At 33.5% G+C, this 18,583-nt stretch overlaps 8 protein-coding genes across 8 annotated transcripts; 4 read left to right on the forward strand and 4 right to left on the reverse strand.

Moving 5' to 3' along the window:
- Nucleotides 1-10: 10 nt before the first annotated feature.
- Nucleotides 11-2,521, forward strand: FDP41_002060 (uncharacterized protein; the record flags this gene model as incomplete). The annotated part of the gene is made up of 1 exon (XM_044705214.1): nucleotides 11-2,521. The coding sequence occupies one exon, from the start codon at nucleotides 11-13 to the stop codon at nucleotides 2,519-2,521; it is 2,511 nt and encodes an 836-aa protein (XP_044563703.1).
- Nucleotides 2,522-3,161: 640 nt separating this feature from the next.
- FDP41_002061 (uncharacterized protein) lies at nucleotides 3,162-4,387 on the forward strand (the record flags this gene model as incomplete). The annotated part of the gene is made up of 3 exons (XM_044705215.1): nucleotides 3,162-3,274; nucleotides 3,340-3,851; nucleotides 3,915-4,387. 3 exons carry the CDS (start codon nucleotides 3,162-3,164, stop codon nucleotides 4,385-4,387), a joined length of 1,098 nt encoding a protein of 365 aa, XP_044563704.1.
- A 228-nt stretch (nucleotides 4,388-4,615) lies between these two features.
- On the reverse strand, nucleotides 4,616-8,320 carry FDP41_002062 (uncharacterized protein; the record flags this gene model as incomplete). Its single annotated transcript, XM_044705216.1, has 1 exon — nucleotides 4,616-8,320. The coding sequence occupies one exon, from the start codon at nucleotides 8,318-8,320 to the stop codon at nucleotides 4,616-4,618; it is 3,705 nt and encodes a 1,234-aa protein (XP_044563705.1).
- Nucleotides 8,321-8,778: 458 nt separating this feature from the next.
- Nucleotides 8,779-12,227, forward strand: FDP41_002063 (uncharacterized protein; the record flags this gene model as incomplete). Its single annotated transcript, XM_044705217.1, has 5 exons — nucleotides 8,779-9,124; nucleotides 9,454-10,191; nucleotides 10,457-10,568; nucleotides 10,676-11,646; nucleotides 11,833-12,227. The coding sequence occupies 5 exons, from the start codon at nucleotides 8,779-8,781 to the stop codon at nucleotides 12,225-12,227; spliced, it is 2,562 nt and encodes an 853-aa protein (XP_044563706.1).
- Nucleotides 12,228-12,580: 353 nt separating this feature from the next.
- Nucleotides 12,581-13,357, forward strand: FDP41_002064 (uncharacterized protein; the record flags this gene model as incomplete). The annotated part of the gene is made up of 1 exon (XM_044705218.1): nucleotides 12,581-13,357. One exon carries the CDS (start codon nucleotides 12,581-12,583, stop codon nucleotides 13,355-13,357), a length of 777 nt encoding a protein of 258 aa, XP_044563707.1.
- Nucleotides 13,358-13,522: 165 nt separating this feature from the next.
- Nucleotides 13,523-14,113, reverse strand: FDP41_002065 (uncharacterized protein; the record flags this gene model as incomplete). Its single annotated transcript, XM_044705219.1, has 1 exon — nucleotides 13,523-14,113. The coding sequence occupies one exon, from the start codon at nucleotides 14,111-14,113 to the stop codon at nucleotides 13,523-13,525; it is 591 nt and encodes a 196-aa protein (XP_044563708.1).
- Nucleotides 14,114-14,153: 40 nt separating this feature from the next.
- Nucleotides 14,154-14,954, reverse strand: FDP41_002066 (uncharacterized protein; the record flags this gene model as incomplete). The annotated part of the gene is made up of 2 exons (XM_044705220.1): nucleotides 14,154-14,242; nucleotides 14,456-14,954. The coding sequence occupies 2 exons, from the start codon at nucleotides 14,952-14,954 to the stop codon at nucleotides 14,154-14,156; spliced, it is 588 nt and encodes a 195-aa protein (XP_044563709.1).
- A 224-nt stretch (nucleotides 14,955-15,178) lies between these two features.
- Nucleotides 15,179-18,501, reverse strand: FDP41_002067 (uncharacterized protein; the record flags this gene model as incomplete). The annotated part of the gene is made up of 6 exons (XM_044705221.1): nucleotides 15,179-15,439; nucleotides 15,533-15,766; nucleotides 15,815-15,939; nucleotides 16,106-17,239; nucleotides 17,472-17,549; nucleotides 17,778-18,501. 6 exons carry the CDS (start codon nucleotides 18,499-18,501, stop codon nucleotides 15,179-15,181), a joined length of 2,556 nt encoding a protein of 851 aa, XP_044563710.1.
- Between the last annotated feature and the right edge of the window lie 82 nt (nucleotides 18,502-18,583).

Consider the following 18,583-nt stretch of genomic DNA (forward strand, 5'->3'; position numbering starts at 1 on the left):
AATCAAAAAAATGATGAAGCCGTTGTTCTCGAGGCAAGCATCAAGAAGGCTGTTGCTGCTCAACCATAACTCTGGCATCAGCCGAATGGGATTATCCAGTTCCGATTCAATAATGTTAATGAAAGAAGGGTCTTCAGTGTCATCCACAGTGGACCAATCACAACGACTTCCTACGAATTGTTCCTACTTGACACAACAACAACGTCCGTACAGAACATCACTCTTCGTGCAAAGCACAAAGAAAACAGAGCAACAGAAGAGCCAAACTCTGGAAGACAACCTCAATGATGACGACAGCTTGTACCTCGAAGAAAACAACGTTAGGGGATGTATTGTTGAGTTTTATGACAAAGCTACAGAATCTGTACGATTGGGATTGTTAGATGAAAAAGAATTTGTTATCCATCAGGAAGATTCTACTACAATTAAATTATCGGACAAGCTGAAACACAAAGATGTTACCATTATTGAAAAGTGGACAAATGTTCTCATCACATTTAATGATTTAAAGGAAGTCAAAGAGAAAGCCAACTCTACAGTGTTGGATCAGAATTATTACGTTGATTTTGAACTTCGGTTAGAAAATTTATTAATTGAGGCTTATACATCAGGAAGAAGATTTACATCATCCTCTCTTGCAGGGGAATTATTTGATTCGGAGGTTCCTTCTTTAGTTACTCGTTATATTGCTTTTTATTTGTTCGAATATTCTGGATGCTTTAAATTTGATACAAGATCCAACAAGTATATGGTGATTGAAACTGATGCTAGCCAAATGAGAATTAAAGATTTTGTAAAAAGAGCTCAAAGAAGAATTCATGAAGTCAATGAATTTAAGTTGAAGAAGCAATTTGTAGATCAGGCTCTCTTTGCTAATTATACTAGTTTAAATCTCCATCTTCCCACTAAATGGGATCCAATCATTGATGTTCCAATTTTGAGAAAGATTGAATTCTTCATGCTGTCTAACAACGAGACGGAAAAGAATAGGGGACTCATCAACACAATTTTAGAAACATTTGGTTATCCAAAAACAAGAAAAGGTGCTGCACTGTTTCTCCATGCTGTAGGACATTTACAACTTGAAACATCTGCCTCATTCCTGGCTGATGAAGGTCCATCCTATGAATCCATAGACATTTGTTCAAGGAGAGTGAAAGAAATATTTCCTTCATTCTTCAAACCCTTCTCAAAGGAATCTGAAAGACTTTCTCAATTTCTTATTGACAACAGCCATTCCATCATTGAGAAGGAGAGAGTTAATCCCACCAGAAGAGATTTACGCCATTTCAAAGCTATTGCCATTGACGACTTTACTACTCAAGCCTATGATGATGCCGTTTCTATTGAACCAACTCCAAATGGATTTAAACTTTTTGTTCATGTTTGCGATATTTCATCATTTATTACAAAGAATAGTCCATTAGAGGTTGAAGCTAGATCCAAGATGAGGACTCTTTATGGAAAGAATAGATTGAGACTAATGCTTCACCCAAATGCCATTAGAGCTGCTACCCTCAACCCAGATAGAGAGAACTTGGCTTTGACTTTGGAAATGCAATTTTCTAAAATTGGTTATGATTTCAAATTAGATAGATATGAATTTTATAGAAGTATTCTTGGTAATATTGAACTCTATACCTATAACATGGTGGACAATATTTATAGCCAATATATCAAAAAAAGACTTCCAAAAAGCAAAAAGTCCATGAACGAGACAACAAGAATATTAACTGATGTGTATGATGTGGCTGTGGATATTGATAAGGTGATCAAAATACCAAGACCTTCAATAGCATCGCCCTCAAAAGAAGTGGTGACAATCATCATGACCATCGCAAACAGTATTTTGGAAGCTCATATCAAACAACATCATTTACAACATTTATTCCCTTCTACTACGTCCTACATTAGATTTACTTCTCCTCTAAGAAGATACTCAGATCTTGCTACTCACTTGCAATTTGTTTCTTTGCTTGAACAACAAACAAAATATATTGATGAATCTAAAATTGCATACACTGAAAAAGAAATCAAACAAATTAATTCAGAAATTCAAGCATTTGAGAAGGATTTAGCAGAGACTGAAATGATTATTGAAAGACAAAAAAGAGAAGCGGCACGAAAAGATCACTTACAAAAAGAATTTCAACGAAACAATTCTCAAAATGCTAGTCGTGTCATTGGACAAGTCGTTAAAAAGCGAAAGGGTATGAGCAATGTTTATATTCAATCTCTTGATAAGACAGTTCCAGTTCATTTAGTGGAATATGATGAAGTGAAAATGATAGAATTGGTATTGAATACATTACCTGAAGCAGAAGCTTCTTCGTTTGAGTTACTAGGATGGCCTTCCACCATTAAAAAGATGAGAGAGAATCGAGTACCAAATGATATTCGAGAAGGATCAAAAGTTGTGCTTAATATTAAGAATATTGATTACAGTGAGACTGATGGTAGTACGAAACATGTGGTTGTAGAACATTGTTTTGAAGAAAAGGTTGATAATTACTCGGTGTAATTGGTGTTGAACAAAATGCCTGTAATTATTATTGTGAGCGAAATATATCTTGTCGAATCATCATTGATCGATTTCATTTATGCTTCATGAAGTATCCGCGTTTGAACAAAATTATTTCACTAAATTGGCGCTTCATGAATGAAGGAGAAGAGACCCAATAAATTCTGAATATTTTCAGTCAGTGAATTCTTTTGGACTCACAGGAATGAAAAAGAACGATTCAAGTCCAAAACAAGAAGAGGTTTGAGTCTCTTTCCGATAGATTCTTGTTTTACCATTTTTAAAAATAGTGACAACTGCCAGCAATTCATTCCTCCGATACAGAGTGTGTATGCACACCACGCAAGAACCGATTCTCTTCAACATTTTCAAATTATATATAACAACGACGTACCTTTATGATTCAACTCTTGTGTTTCAACAAATTCCAAAAAACAAACACTCTCAAAATAACGTTGTGAAATTTCCTACAACGCACCGCCCTATCACTCTCTTCGTCGTCATCATCATTCCTTCTTCATCGTTATCATCATCGAGAATCACCACCAACAAGAACCACACATTTCAGTTTCAAACAAACACATCATTTTGAAAAACATTTCAGTTTTTGTTGTTACCACTACCATACACCATTCCAATAATGGGAACTAAACAAACCAAAGAAGCAAAAAAGACATCACCATTGACCATTGACACCTCATCACAAGTCGATGGTGTACACGTCGGAGAATCTGTGAGGAATATATTTCAACAGTATGTATGTCAATGAATATGTTTTTATCGATATATGATATCATCCAATTGATTGACACTTTTAGAAAACTTTGTGATTTACCTGTTGCTAAAGATTTACTGAGATTATGCAACAAGATTAGTATATTCGAAGTCAATACATTTTCAACAGATCAAATGTTTTCCTATCCTAATATAGACGAATTACAACTCTTGAATTATCGAATTAAAGATCTAAACAAAGAAGACGACGACATTGAGAATGGAGAAGATGACATTAAATTTGAAAATAAGTTTACACGAGTGATACATTCGATATTGACAGTTTTGGTTCAAGAAATTGAATCCATCAATGAGAATCGAAATGAACAATGTCACACATGTTGTACTAACGGAAATCACATTGCATCTCTAAGTTGTCACATGTTTGAAAAAGAAGTGAATTTAAATAATTTTCAAAGTCTAGAGCAATTTATGTTGAATTATTTCGGAGAAGAATCGCCCGTTGTGACTGTTTTAAAATTATGTAATCAATCAATTATTGCTCCTGCTGTCATTGCTTTAAAGAAACAACTAGGTCAATTATTTAGATATAAGGGTATGTGCATTACATTATTGTAGAATAAGTCTAACATCATGTTGCTGCTGAATTGCATTGTAGATTCTGGATATTGGTTTATTGACATTTTAATTAACAAAAATGGAGGTGTCACAGTGTGTCATCGAAGAAAAGAACGTGTTACAAGCCATGCCTTTGATCACACTTCCCACTCACAATCCTATCCTTCTCTTCCATCGGCTTCTCAACCTGTTTCCCTTAAGAAAAGTTCAGTGTCTACAACCGCCCTTCCAAAACCTAAGAATGACATCTCTTCTCTCACACGAAAGCTCTATACCTTTGAATGGAGATTGTATATTAACCTATCTCCGAGTACATTAACACAGTTAGATAGTATTCGATTAGAGTTGGTGGATCATCTCGACTTTTCAGACTCTGAAATTTTATACTCAGAAGAAGAACGAGAGAATATTGAACGAATATTCTTTGAGCATGCAAATGGGTTTTTCTTAAAGTTTGACAGGGATTTCGAACAAAAAGTGCTCGACAGAAAAAGAAAACAAGCCAAGAAGTGAAAGAGAAGTTTTTCAATCAACAGATCCCCAAGCATGCTCAGGAGTGAACTCATTGCAGTTCGTTGTTGTTTGGATCCAAACACTAGGTTCGAAAATATTGTGTAAATATAAATGAGAGTGTTTTTTTTAATCATTCTTATGAGTATACAAGAAAGATCTTCTTTTTCGAAAGATAATAAATAAGGAATCTCTGGAACAATTTTGGAATCACAAAAAAAGAGGTAAATTCTAGTCCTCTCGATCGTCCATGTGGTCGTCATGTGTTGGTGGAGTGAGAGGTCGTTCTTCTCCTGGTTGGACTTGAGCACCTCCCAGTCGTTCTTCTTCTTGTAAAACTCGCAATGCTTCTTCCTTCGTGATCTTCTTAATGGAAGAAATCTTATTCTTGAATGAAATTCCGTAAAAGTTTTCAGCAGATTCCAACATTTCAGATTTAAAAGTTGCAGTAATAAATTGAATCTTTTCCTTCTCAGCAAGTGTTTCAATCATTTTAGCAACACTTGTTCTATATGCAGAGTCAAGAGCAGCATCAATTTCATCAAACAAATAGAATGGAGCAGGATCACAACGTTGAATGGCAAAGATCAGACAAAGTGCTACCAGTGATTTTTGACCACCAGAAAGTTGTTGCATGAGATGGTAAGATTGTTCTTCTTCTGTTTCACCGCTCGACATGAATGAAACCTTAATGGATACTCCTGTGAATTGATCCACTTCGGATGTTTCATCTGTTTCATCTTCTTCCTCTTCCTCACCTTCTCCTTTTTTGGATTTCATGGTGAGAGAAGCATGACCTCCAGGAACAAGAGTTTGGAAAATTTCTTCAAAATTCTGTGAAACTTGTTTGAAGGTTCTGAGAATGGCTTCATCCTTCCTTCGATCCAAAACTTCAATCAATTGATTAATTGCTTCCTCACCCTTTTCTAGTTCTTCCTTCTTTGATAAGAAATCATCTTTTTGATTGCTAAATTGTTCATATTGATCAAGGGCCTTCTTGTTCACATGTCCAAACTTTTTCAATTTTTCATTGGTGGAATGCAACTTTTTCATCAGAGTCTTTTGATCAGATTCTAAATATTTTCTAAAGTCTGATGGAAGAGTACCCAATTCCTTAATTTGTCTAATGCAATCTTCCCTCTTCTGAGTCCAAATCTTCTTCTTGTTCAACAACTTTTCAAGAGAATTTGCCTTTTCTTGTAAAGTTTGGAACTTTTTAGTTTCTTCAGTTCTTTCAGTTTCTAACTGTTCCTGAGTTGTTTTGATTTTTTCATTCAAATCATCAATTTCTTGATCAAGTTCCTTAATGGATTCAGTAACATCATTAATTCTATCTTCAGTTGCTTTCTTATCACCTTGGAGTTGAGATAAACGTTGTTGTGATGAGAAAGTAGAGTCTGTTGGCAAATGATCAATATGTAATTGAAGTTCAGATTTTCTTGGAATATAATTAGTGTTCAATTGAATTCTCAGACTATCTCTCTTTGTTTCTTGTTCTAATCTACTTCTTGAAACAGTTTGTAATTGTTTCGTAAGATCATTCACAGTCTTTGTGAGTTTGTCAAGCTCTTGTTTTTCTCTAGTACTCAATGTGGCACTGAGAGGAGAATCTTTCTCCTTTGTATATGAATCAATTGTTTCCTTATTGGCAGACAATGAAGATTTCAATCGAACTAATAGCTCTTCATTCGATCGAATGTTATCTTCAATGTTATTCTTACGAATTTCAAGATTTTGAAGATCTTGTTGCTCGTGTTGGATTGTATTCTTTGAATTGTGAACTTCTGTTTCAACTTTTTGGAGTCTTGTGATACAAGTATTGAGTCGATCATCGAGATCAGAAATAGATGCCTTCAGCTTCTTTGATTTGTCATGACTCTCCTTGTAATCTTTTCTCAAATTTTCAATTTGTTTCATACAATCCATACGTGATTGACGTTGTTCAATGTAACCACCTGTGAGTGTACCCTTTCTGTTTGCTTGATCACCTGCTAATGTAACACAATTGACATTATGATCCTTAGCAAATTGAGTACCACTTCCTAAATCTTTTGTAACAAAGGTCTTACCAAACAAATGTTTCACAACAATATCAAATTTGGAATCAGTTTTGACCTTCTTCCAAAGAGGAGCAAATTCTGAGTTTGCAATACTGTCATCAACGTCTGTCACTTGTAATCTATTGAGTGGAATGAACGTCACTCTTCCTTGTGCTCCTGATTGGTTCATAGCTTGAATAATATCACCGCTGACTCTTTCATTTTCAACAACCAAGTGGAAGAGACTATTACCAGCGGTCACTTCAACTGCTCGATGATACTTCTCATCACACTTAATCAATTCAATTACTGTTCCATAAACACCAGCAATATTTCTTTCTTTCACAATATTTCTAACAGAGTGGATACCAGAGGTGACAGTTCGAGGGAATGTCATTTCCAGCTTTCTTTCAGCTCTGCTTAATTCTTCAGAAAGTCTTTGAGTTTCTTTTTCTGTTTCTGTTTGTTCTTTCCACAATTCCTTCTTTTGATTAGTGAGAGAATCTCTTTCATTCTTGAGATCATTGTAACTTGTTTGGAAAGATTCAATTTGTGCTCTATTCTCAGTAAAACTTTTCTTTTTTTCTTCAATAATTCTATTCAAGTTTGAAAGTGTATCTTTGAGTTTTTCTGTTTCTGTGGTTCTAACTGTAATTTGTTCAGAATAACTAGCATTAGCTTTTTCTAATTTTTCAATTTCTTGTTGTAACCATCTATTTCTCTCTTCAACAGTGTTGAATCTATTCTTTCTTCCTTGAATACTTAGAAGTTCGTTCATTCTTCTTTCGCTTGCTTGAAGTTTCTCTTCAACTTCGTTTTCTTCTCTTAATAAATTTTCATATTGAGGAATTACTTCATCATTGAGTTGAGAAGTAATGTCTTCAATCTTCTTGTTCACTTCTCTTAATTCTTCCTCAACATCTTTACGAGTAGTTTCATCTTCTTTATGTATTTGTTGGAAATCTTTTAATTCAAGATCAATCTTTGTGCGTTGCCGAATGAGTTCTTGTCTTTCGGTTTCCAACAAATCCTTTTCTTTTTGTTTTGCTTCTTTCTGCAATTTGGCTAATTTGATATCTCTTTCATAATCTTTGAGTTTTTGTTGAAGATACATTTTATCCATGTGTAATTGGTTTGCAATCTTGTGTTGGTTTTCTCTTGCCTTTTCAATTTCTTCCAAATTCTTAGTAGCTTCATTTAACTCTTGTTCAAAAATTGCATATTCAATGCATCTTCTATCCTTATCAAGCTTTTGGAATTCTTTAAGTTCTTCCTTTTCTTGTTCTAATTCATCTAAACGTTCTTGGACATATTCAATGGCTTCATTAATTTTTTGTTTTTTCTGTTCAGCTTCTTTCATAATACTAAGAGATTCTGCACGTTTTTGATCATAAACTTTTGTACCTGCAATTTCTTTTAACAATTCCAATCTCTCAGAGTCCTTCATTGTTGTCAAGGTTGCAACTTTACCTTGTTCAACAATGTAATAGGGATTGCTTGAACTGAGACCTGCTGATTCGAGCAAGTTAAAGACTTCTCGTTGAGTGACAGCTTTACCATCAATTCTATATTCATCTTTCTTTAAACCGACTGTTCTTCTAATTGCAACTTCTTTTGCGTCAATTGGAAGTCTATTATCAGAGTTGTCAAAAACAATTTCAACAAATGCAGAAAGAACTCCTCTACCTGTACCTTCGTGTAGAAAGGCTTGTCTTTCTTCACTTCTCAATTTACTATACTTTTCACTCAAAACAAATGAAATAGCACTAAAGAAATTTGATTTACCACTTCCGTTACGACCAACAATGATATTTTGTGATGGTGAGAACTCTTGTCCAGTGAAAGTTTGGTCTCTATAGGATTTGAAGCCTTGTATCGTTACGGATTTGATATACATGATGATGATGATGAGACCGATGATGATGATCGAATAAATTATTAATGACGATGAGAGAGTTTGATTGAATTGAAAATATCGAGAGAGGATGACAAGCCTAGCTAGGTGTGGAGGTGCGGGTGGTGTGAAGGCTTGCGTGAAAGAGACGAGGCAAGCAGCGTTAAATTTTTTTCTAGAAATCTTGAATCGCAAAATTGGCGGGCAAAGATTTCCGCCAAATAGTTGACTTTTGGCGGGTCCCTCCATTTACTTGGTGTGTTGTCTTTCTTGTGAAGAAAACCATGTATTTCCAATTAACCATGTTCATCTCTCACTGAATTCATGCCAAGTTCATGTGCTTTTTCTCGTTGCGAAAAATAATTGCTTCTCTCTCTAAATGAACTTGACTCGCAACAATCACTATGACACACGTTGGATGCAATTCGTTAAACATCTCTTTCTGTCTCTCTCTCAAAAAAATGTCATCGTCATTAACTCCACCTTCCAACCCATCTGCTGCCTTTTCCTCTTCGAAACACAATCTTCTCACCTCCTCCGTGAAACATCACTATGGTTCCAATAATGGTGAAGATATTTCTGAACTCATTCATCTCTCTGAAACCACTCGGAGTGTTGTCATTGATAAACATTTTAGAGATTCCTCCAAAGTCAAAGGAACATTACAAGAATTGAAAAATGGATTCATGTGTGAGGCTCACGTTTCATCAAAGAATAAGATTGCAAAACCAAAGATTCATACCATTCAATTGGATGACAATGAAACCTTTTTGAGAGTTGAGAAGAAGAAGAAGAACAAGGCGAACAGTAAGTAGTGGTTCATGTTCGTGTGTACATTCGAAAGAGTTCATCAATGATGATGATGATTGAATAATCTATTGTTTCTGATTCGATGTGAATATCTCTCTAATGATTTGATGTGAATATATAAATCTCTGTAATGATATCTTTTTGATTATCCTAACTACTACTACTACTACTACCTTCTTGTGTGGCACTTCCTTTAAATCCTGGACCTTGTCACTTGTGATTAAAATATCTCACCTTTAATGATCCAATGGTCTTTTTCCACAACAACACCCTTGTTTTTGATTGAAATATATCCAATGGTTTTTTTTCCAATGGTCTCTTCACAGTTCTTTTAAAGGACATTAAAAAGGTACTCACAGGCACTTCATTTTCACAACAAGGTGTTTTTCACAAGTATCATGAAAATCTTCTTTCCAAAAAGAAGACATTGATCTACAATCCTGATTGGGCAGTTACCATCTTATTCAGTGGATCTAATCAAGTGGATATTGTGTTTAAGAAAGTGAATGAATTCATTTCATTCCTTGTTGCTCTCAATTACTTGTTAAGAGCGATCAATTTAACTCAAATACCTCCATTCAGTGTATTAATGATGAGATATTGGATGATTGCTGATGAAAATAATGATAACAAACTCTCCATTCAAGAAATTAACAAATTATTTAAGAAATTGAATATTGAAATGAATTTTAATTATTTAAAAAAGAATTTTGAAAGGTTTGATAAGGATAAGAGTGGAACTATTGAATTTAATGAATTTATTGAACTATTTAAAGAGATGCATGTGGTCGATGAAGTTGAAGATGTCTTCATGTCATGTACAAATACCAATTTAATGACTGTTCAAGAATTTAGAAATTTCCTTCGTGATCATCAATTGGAATCTCAAATTTCAGAAAGTCAAGTCATTGAATTGATGAAAAAGAATGGAGCTATTGAAATTGATGGACTATTGAGAATGCCTTCCTTTGAATTCACATCCTTTATATTTAGTAGTGATAATTCATTGGTGAATCCAACTCTGTATACTCTTCATGAGGAGGATATGAATTATCCATTAACAGGTTTGTTGTTGTTGTCATTAATTAATTGTTGTTGTGGTAATTGTAATTAATTAATGTGGTAATTGTTGTAATTGTGTGAATCCATATATTCAACGATCCTTATCAAACACAATGTTGTTGTTGTAATTGTGTGAATCCATATATTCGAATATCAAACATGCCGCCATTGAACTCTTGTCTATCAAATACAACTCTTCATCACACAAATAATACAACTCTTCATATCATCTCTCATTCACTCATTCATTCACTCACTCACTCACAGATTACTATATTCACTCTTCACACAACACTTATTTGAGTGGACATCAATTAAAGGGTGAAAGTGATGTTAAAAATTATAGAAATGGTTTATTGGGAGGATCTCGATGTGTTGAGTAAGTAGTAGTAGTAGTAGTAGTAGTAGTAGTTCACAACAATCTGAATCACAACAAATTCACATATTCACATATTCACAACAATCTGAATCACATAATCACAACAGACTCGATTGTTGGAATGGTGATGGTGGTGATATTGTCATTTATCATGGTCGTACTTTAACCTCAAAAATACTCTTTCAAGAGGTCATTCAATGCATCCATGACTATGCATTTGTGAATTCACCATATCCAGTCATTCTCTCTCTGGATGTTCATGCGGATCAAGAAGGACAAGAGAAAATGGCAAATGTCATGATTAAAATATTTGGAGATCAATTATTCATGCCTGATGAACACATGACTCGATGGCCATCTCCCAATCAATTGAAATTTAAAATTATTTTAAAGAATAAGAAGATACCAATGAACCACAATAAGAACAATACGACTACTACGACTACTACAATGAACTCATCTCGAGTGGTCTCTTCACCACCACTCGTACCTCCAACAACAACAACAACAATACTATTCGATGACTCACTTGTTTTTGGTGAAGATGAAACAGAGGATTCCAATGATGAAGATGAAGATTTCTCTTCTGATAATAGTTCAAATCGTTTAAATCTCGTCGTCATGCATGATCAAGCACGTGTCAAAACAAAACGAGTCAAAGTTGCTCAAAAGTTATCCGATATTACTGCATTGGGTACCACCAAATTAACCAATTTCCAAGATCCTTCCATTTGGAATTTACCCTGTTGGAAAATGTTTTCTTTAAGTGAAAAGAAAGTTGAAAAATTATTGAACCAAGAACCAATGAATCTCATCAAATTCAATCAAAATCACTTTTCGAGATCCTATCCTCATGGTTTGAGATTTGATTCATCCAATTATGATCCAACAAGTTCATTTGTGATGGGTGTACACATGTCTGCATTGAATACTCAAACACATTGTGCTTTTTATCGAATGAATGAATTTAAATTTAAGGAAAATGCCAATTCAGGATATGTGTTAAAACCCAAAATATTACGTGCTGGATCTGAAGAATCATTTCCAGATGAGAAATCTCATGTGAAACAGTATATCAGTAAGTAGTAGAAGTACTAGTTGGTGTGGTTGATGTGGTTGATGTGTGTTTATTTTTTGAATGATCACCATACGATGGTCATATCCTATAAATGGAATGCAATCCTATTATATATATCCTATGATTATATTATTGAATGGATTGACATCTTATGATATCTTATTGAATGGAATGTAATCCAATAAGAAATTACCATTGTGATGGCAAAACAAGTTCCAAATCCAAAAGGTAAAGAAAAAGGTGACATTGTCGATCCCTATGTCAAAGTATCTATTTTAGGACATCCTAGAGATCATGCATCTTATAATACGATCACTGTATGGGACAATGGTTGGAATCCAACATTTAACAATACTTTTGAATTCAAATTGGTGTGTCCAGAATTGGCTTCTCTTCAAATTTCCATCTATGATAAGAATAAGGTTTCTTCAGACAAATTTATTTGTGAAAATATTATTCCTGTCAGTGCATTGAGACCAGGTAAATTGAGAAGTGTTCAAATGTTTGATGAAGATATGAATCTTATTGAAGGATGTCAATTATTGTGTGATTTGGAAATTCTTAAAGTGCATTCGAAATGAATATCACAAGAAAGGTCTTGCTTTGAGGAATTTGTTGGGACATAATTGGATGGGTTTGGAATTTTTGAAACAGCTTACAAAAAAAATATTTAACATGATTCATCATGTTGTCAACAACAACAACTCCAGTAGTGAGTGTTCGATGGATTTCTTTTCCCATCTCTCAAGAAAGGAATCATACACGTTCGATCAATCATCGTCATGTTGAATTAAAAAAAACCATTCCGAGCATTCTCAATCAAACTCGAATTTGTCAATTAATTTCTCATTATATACCAACCATACATTATGTGATCGCACCACCATCATCATCATCATCATTGATTCATGAAATTAATCATTTAAATATCACCATGGATCAAAATCCACCTCTAACCATTGTGCATTATTGTGGAGAATGGAATGAAATGGATTCCATGTTTTTTTCTTCTTTTGAAAAACTAAGGTTAACTAGCGATGTTATTTTACTTTTATTGGATTGCTATCAATCACATCCATCACTGGAAACCATTCAAGTGGAATATTTGAACAACCTGATTGACAACAATACTTTTCTTATGATAGGATGTGTTTCATCGGATGAGAATCAATTTTCAAAATGTGAAGAATCCTATTTAACTTCTTTTATTTGTGATCCCTCCAATGCATTCCTTACTTATTTTACAAAACAATTTGAAAATAACAAATTGAATGGATATCTATTTCTGACACAATCTAATAATAATCAATTATTTGAAATATTAATGCAACATTTTGAAAATTTAATTGAAGAATATATTCAAAACAACCATTTTGAGATTTGGATTCGTCATAACAACTTGAAAAGGTTATTGAAACATTTATTACTCTCTTTAATTCTACTTTCAAAATTACAACAAGGCAGACCATCAAATTCTCTACTCATGAGACCACAAGAAAGAACATGGCTCAATCAATTATGTCAATCCAAACAACATGATTCCATGTGGAATAATCTCTTTGAAAAGATGAATCATTTTCTCGAGCAAGTCGAATGGAATCATCAAGAAAGGATTCAAAAATTTAATTCATTACTCAATTCTTCTCAACCGACAACAACAACAAGAACAACCACCACTAGCTCTAATAGATTCAGAGTATCTAAATTATAATAAGGTTGTGACTACCTCTTATCACATTTTCGTGCAAATTTTTCATGGATGAGTGAGTGGCCAACTGAGTGAATCCTAAGTGAATCCAAAGTGAATGAATCTCAAAGTAACTTTCAAAGAATTATATTAATCTTTAACAACAACAATACTATTGTACATTATGTATTATTCATTCAAACAAACATTGGGTGTAATGAAACCTCCACTTGCTTCGAAACTGTACAAACTTTCCAAAGTAGTCTGTGCGATATTATTGATGGCCTCATTCGTGAAAAATGCTTGATGGGGTGTCACAATGACATTGGGAAAAGTTAATAATCTCATAAATGTATCATCGATAATAATTTGTTCTCTTCGATCTTCAAAAAACAATTCATGTTCAAATTCATAGACATCAAGTCCTAGACTTCCAATTTGACCACTCTTTAAGCCATCAATCACATCTTCAGTGACAATGAGACCACCTCGAGCTGTATTGACAATCATGACACCTTTTTTCATCTTTTTTATGGAATTGGAATTAATCATGTGTTCAGTCACACCCTTAATGAGTGGACAATGAAGTGACAGGGCATCTGCTTGTGCATACAAATCATCTAATACATCCACAAATTCAATTCCCATTTTGACTAAATCTGGATCTTTGAATGAATCATAGACCATGACTCGAGCACCAAATCCCATTTTCAAACATTTACACACAAGTTTTCCAATTTTACCACTACCTCCAATGATTCCAAATACTTTAGTATTCATGTCAAATCCCATCAATCCTTCCAAACTAAATTCTCCATCCTTAATTCTTTGAAATGCTCGATGTATTTTTTCTATTGAGAGCCATAATCATGGCTATTGTAAAGTCAGCAGTAGCACCAGGTGAATATTCTAATGATCGTGATCATGTCAGGTATCATTTCAAGATCGTGATCATGTCAGGTATCAATCATTCAAATGCATGTCATTATCATTCATTCCAAGAAAATAAAGATGATAATGTATATAATTATATAAATTCATGTGTTCAGGTATTAGGTGGATACCATTCGAAATGTATGAACTCACATTGGGTCTATTCCATAAAAGAATGAACACACTTACCTGGAACTCGACACACTTTAATGCCAAATTCTGTAGCTGCTGAAAGATCCACATTGTTATATCCAGCTGATCTCAATGCAATACATTTTACTCCAAATTGAGACTTTAATAATTTCAAAGCATTTCTATTAACATTATCATTGACAAAGACAGTAATGTAATCACAACCTTCAGCCAATCCAAGAGTAGATTCAGTTAATCGAGCATCAATGAATTTTAAATTAAATGGACCAGATCTTTCTAAATTTGAATAATTGGAAAGAAATTGTTTGAATGTAATTGTTGGACATGGTTGATGATCATGATGACTAGTAGTACTTTTCAAATTTTCAATTCCAATGGTTCTCACTGGAAGGTTTTTTGAGAGCAATGGTTGATAATATTCTCTCAAGAAATCAACATCCCGAAGAAATTTTGTATAAATTGAGTGATTGAGAGAACGAAAGGATCGTTCGACAAAGGGTTTCGATGAAAAGAAGCCAATGGTTTTTTGATTCATTTTTTTTAATATTTGTGTCTATATATAGTAATTTGAACCCTTTGATTGCTTAATTATCTATTAATTGCAATGAATAATTAGATGATCAAAACTTATAAATTTGGGGACCTTTCAATGAATAGTTAGATGATCAAAACGTAACCTTTCAACTGTCACATCCAATTAATTTTTGATAAACAATAATGAAGATATTGGTCATGTGTGATGGTTAGCCATGTCGATCATTAACGACTTCGATGAAAAATAATTTTAGTCTCCACCAAAGCACTAAAAATCATGTATGACAAGTACAACATTCCAAGAAAGATTCCAAATATTTTTGGAGAATGCCATCGACACAGTGGAACAATAATGAGTGCACTCGAGAGAGATGCAATTAAAAAGAAAAAGGATGCATACACAGTGGTATTCTTTTCAAATACAAATGGAGTACCATTAATAATATTCGAAGAAGTTGCTGCAATACCAAGTCCAATAAGTAAATTCTATCAGAAAAGGTGTCATGTCCATAAAAGGAAATTATCGAGATATTAAGAAGGATAACCTTAACAACAACAATGTATACTACTAATACCTACCAATAATGGTCCTCCATAAACACCACCCAAAGCCATCTCAACAAATCCTTGTCTTGCAATAAGAACATCAGCAACTAAATCACTCAATGAATTTCCCCAACTCAATACAGTAATGGATAGAATTGCATCACTCACTTGAAGAATGACACCTAATGAAGTTAATAAATCAACCATTTCATTAGCAATAATGTAAATCCATAAAATAGACATGATGAATGCTAAAAATACAAATATCTATATATGGATATTGAATGTAAAGAATGTTCTCTTTGTTCTACTTACGAAATGATATCTTGGTGGTTTTCCTCGTCGAGAAGTGAAAAATATGATCAATGAAAATACACATCCAATGATGAGAGTGAGTGCCCAAACTGGAAATGATGTATTTGGAAGTGTAAGAGTAATATCTGAGAGTAGTATATTAAGAGTATATTAATGAAGTTGAAGTGAATTGAGCGAATTGAGTGAATTGTATGAAGTTAAAGAGGTTGAAGTGAATATAATTGAGTGTGAATATAATTATAAAGTTAAAGTGAAGTGAGATTAAAGTGAGGAATTAATATCATCACTTACATCCTGTTGCAAATGTTGCAAATGGTGGCATGAATATCATTGAAATACATGCAAAGAATTTACTCCAATCTTCTGGATCTGCTTTTGGAATGGTCAAATTTCGAATCAATAACGTCCATCCTTCAAAAAGAATAAAAAATATTTTTGAAAATAAAGATTTCTCTTCCCATTCAATCCAATCTAAAAAATAGTCCAAAACATGTTTGAATTTTGTTTTTAGAGAAACAAGTGCAGGAGATTTCCACATGTTAGTCATGTGCCATGGTTCCAAGTGAGAAGATTGGTTATTCGATAGTAGTGAAATCTGTTCTTCTTCTTTTTCGGAAGTATTTACAGAATTCACAATGGTTCCAAAATGTTCTGAAATAATAAGAGATCCAGTAAATTCCATCATTTGACGATTCTTGTGTGTGTTGGTGGGAGTAGTAGTAGTGGTGGTGATGGTGGTAAGAGAAAGTGGACCTGATAATAGTGTACTATTTGATGGAAGTGATGGATCAGTGTTGTTCTTTTTTGGTAAAACTATAGTTTTGGATAATACAGAGCTATTGGATGGAATTTCATCTTGTTCAAATCTTGGAGAGTTTGTTTCATGATGTAAAAGGTCTGTCGTAGTGTTATTGCTGTTATGATCATCATGTTTGTGATGTAAATGAACCATTCCTACTTTTGGATAAAAAACAGTTCCAAAAAAACCATGTTTTTGCCCTTCAATAATTTCCTTTTTCACAATTTCATTCAAATCAGAAATTTTGTTAATTTGCATTTCAAAATTAGGTGCTTTACCAATTTTCCATCCATCTCCACCATCTTGTACTTCATCTGAATCATATTCATTGTCATTCAATGGTATTTTCTTTTTATATTTTTGGTAACATGTAATAAATGTTCTTGATAAAATCACAAAAGAGACATAACTCGCATAAATTAATAGACAAATAATACTTTGCCATAAATTAATAGATCCATTGAAAATAACCATAAACATGACATAGGAGACACTAATTAAATAGGCAATACAATCTCTCAAAAATGGAAATGGAATTACTTTGGCATTAGAGAATAGACTCACAGCTGACATGACCATAGATGTGACAAAAACTCCAGCACCAATAGGTTCACCAACTCCAAAACCTATTTAACAGATGATTAAAACATTTGGTTGGATAAATATATTTTGTAATTACCATATATGGTCATTTGAAAGGTTGGATCATATGGAAATCATTTGAACATGTGAAATGTTGAATCATTATTAAAGAAGAAGAATATATTGAACAAGGTCATTGAACATATGTAATCAATTATGTAATCAATATTGAAATATATTATCTATATTTAAATTTGTACACATCTACTCACTTACCTGTCGATCCAGAAAACACACCAGCAATAATACTTGAAATATCAGGAGCACCATTTCCCAAACTCAAAAATGTCACACCTAAGATGCGAAATGAATTCCATCAAATATAATCATTTATCATTTAAATTTATCATTTTCACACCGATATGAATATTCACAACACAACATTATATCATTTTCACAACATTATATCATTCATTCAATTTTCACAACACAATATCATGAAATACATCATTTTCACACCGATATTAATATTCACAACACAACATTAACTAGTATCATGTCATCATCATTACTTTCACTTACCTGCAACATCAGGTGATAATCTCAAAATTCTACAAATTTCTGTAAGTGCTGGACAGAAATTCACTTCAGCTGTATTGGATAACATGTAAAATAATATCAATATCCAAACAATACTCAATACAAAGAATAACCAACTTGCATTTTTCAATCCACAATATCTAATATTTAAATAATTAATCATACCACCACCCATTGGATTTGGACAATTTTCTTTCACATATTCACATTGATCAAGTTCATAATTTGAAATTTTATGACAAATTTTAGTATTACCATCATCATCACCATCACCGACAAGAGGTTGTTGAGAGAGTGTTGTTGTTGTTGTTGTTGAGAATAAAGTATTGGTGGTATTGGTGGTCAGAGTGGTCATGTTGGTATTGGTGGTTCGAGTGGTCAGAGTGGTCATGTTGGTATTGGTCAGAGTGGTGGTTCGAGTGGTGGTGCTTGTAGTTTCATATGGATGATGATGGAATAATTTGGGTGGTGATGGTGAAAAAGACTTCCCAGATGTCCATGATGATGATGATGTGAAAAGAAAAGATAATGATGATACTGGTGCAACAACACGTGATGCATCATCGATCGTATTAGACCAATAAGAATCACCACTCTGATCACCACCTCTGAATAGAATCATACACAAAATCACGAATATGGCAATGCTTGAATATTTCACCACATACCACCATGTGGTTCGGGGCACTTGTGGAAATATTCTCATTCTGTGTGAGTGTGTGCGGAGTGTTGTTATTATTATTATTATTATTATTGAATTGAGAGTATTATTGTTATTGGGAGAGAGA

Source organism: Naegleria fowleri (genome assembly GCF_008403515.1).
Source record: "Naegleria fowleri strain ATCC 30894 chromosome Unknown tig28, whole genome shotgun sequence".
In the NCBI taxonomy this organism is placed as follows: Eukaryota; Heterolobosea; class Eutetramitea; order Acrasida; family Naegleriidae; genus Naegleria; species Naegleria fowleri.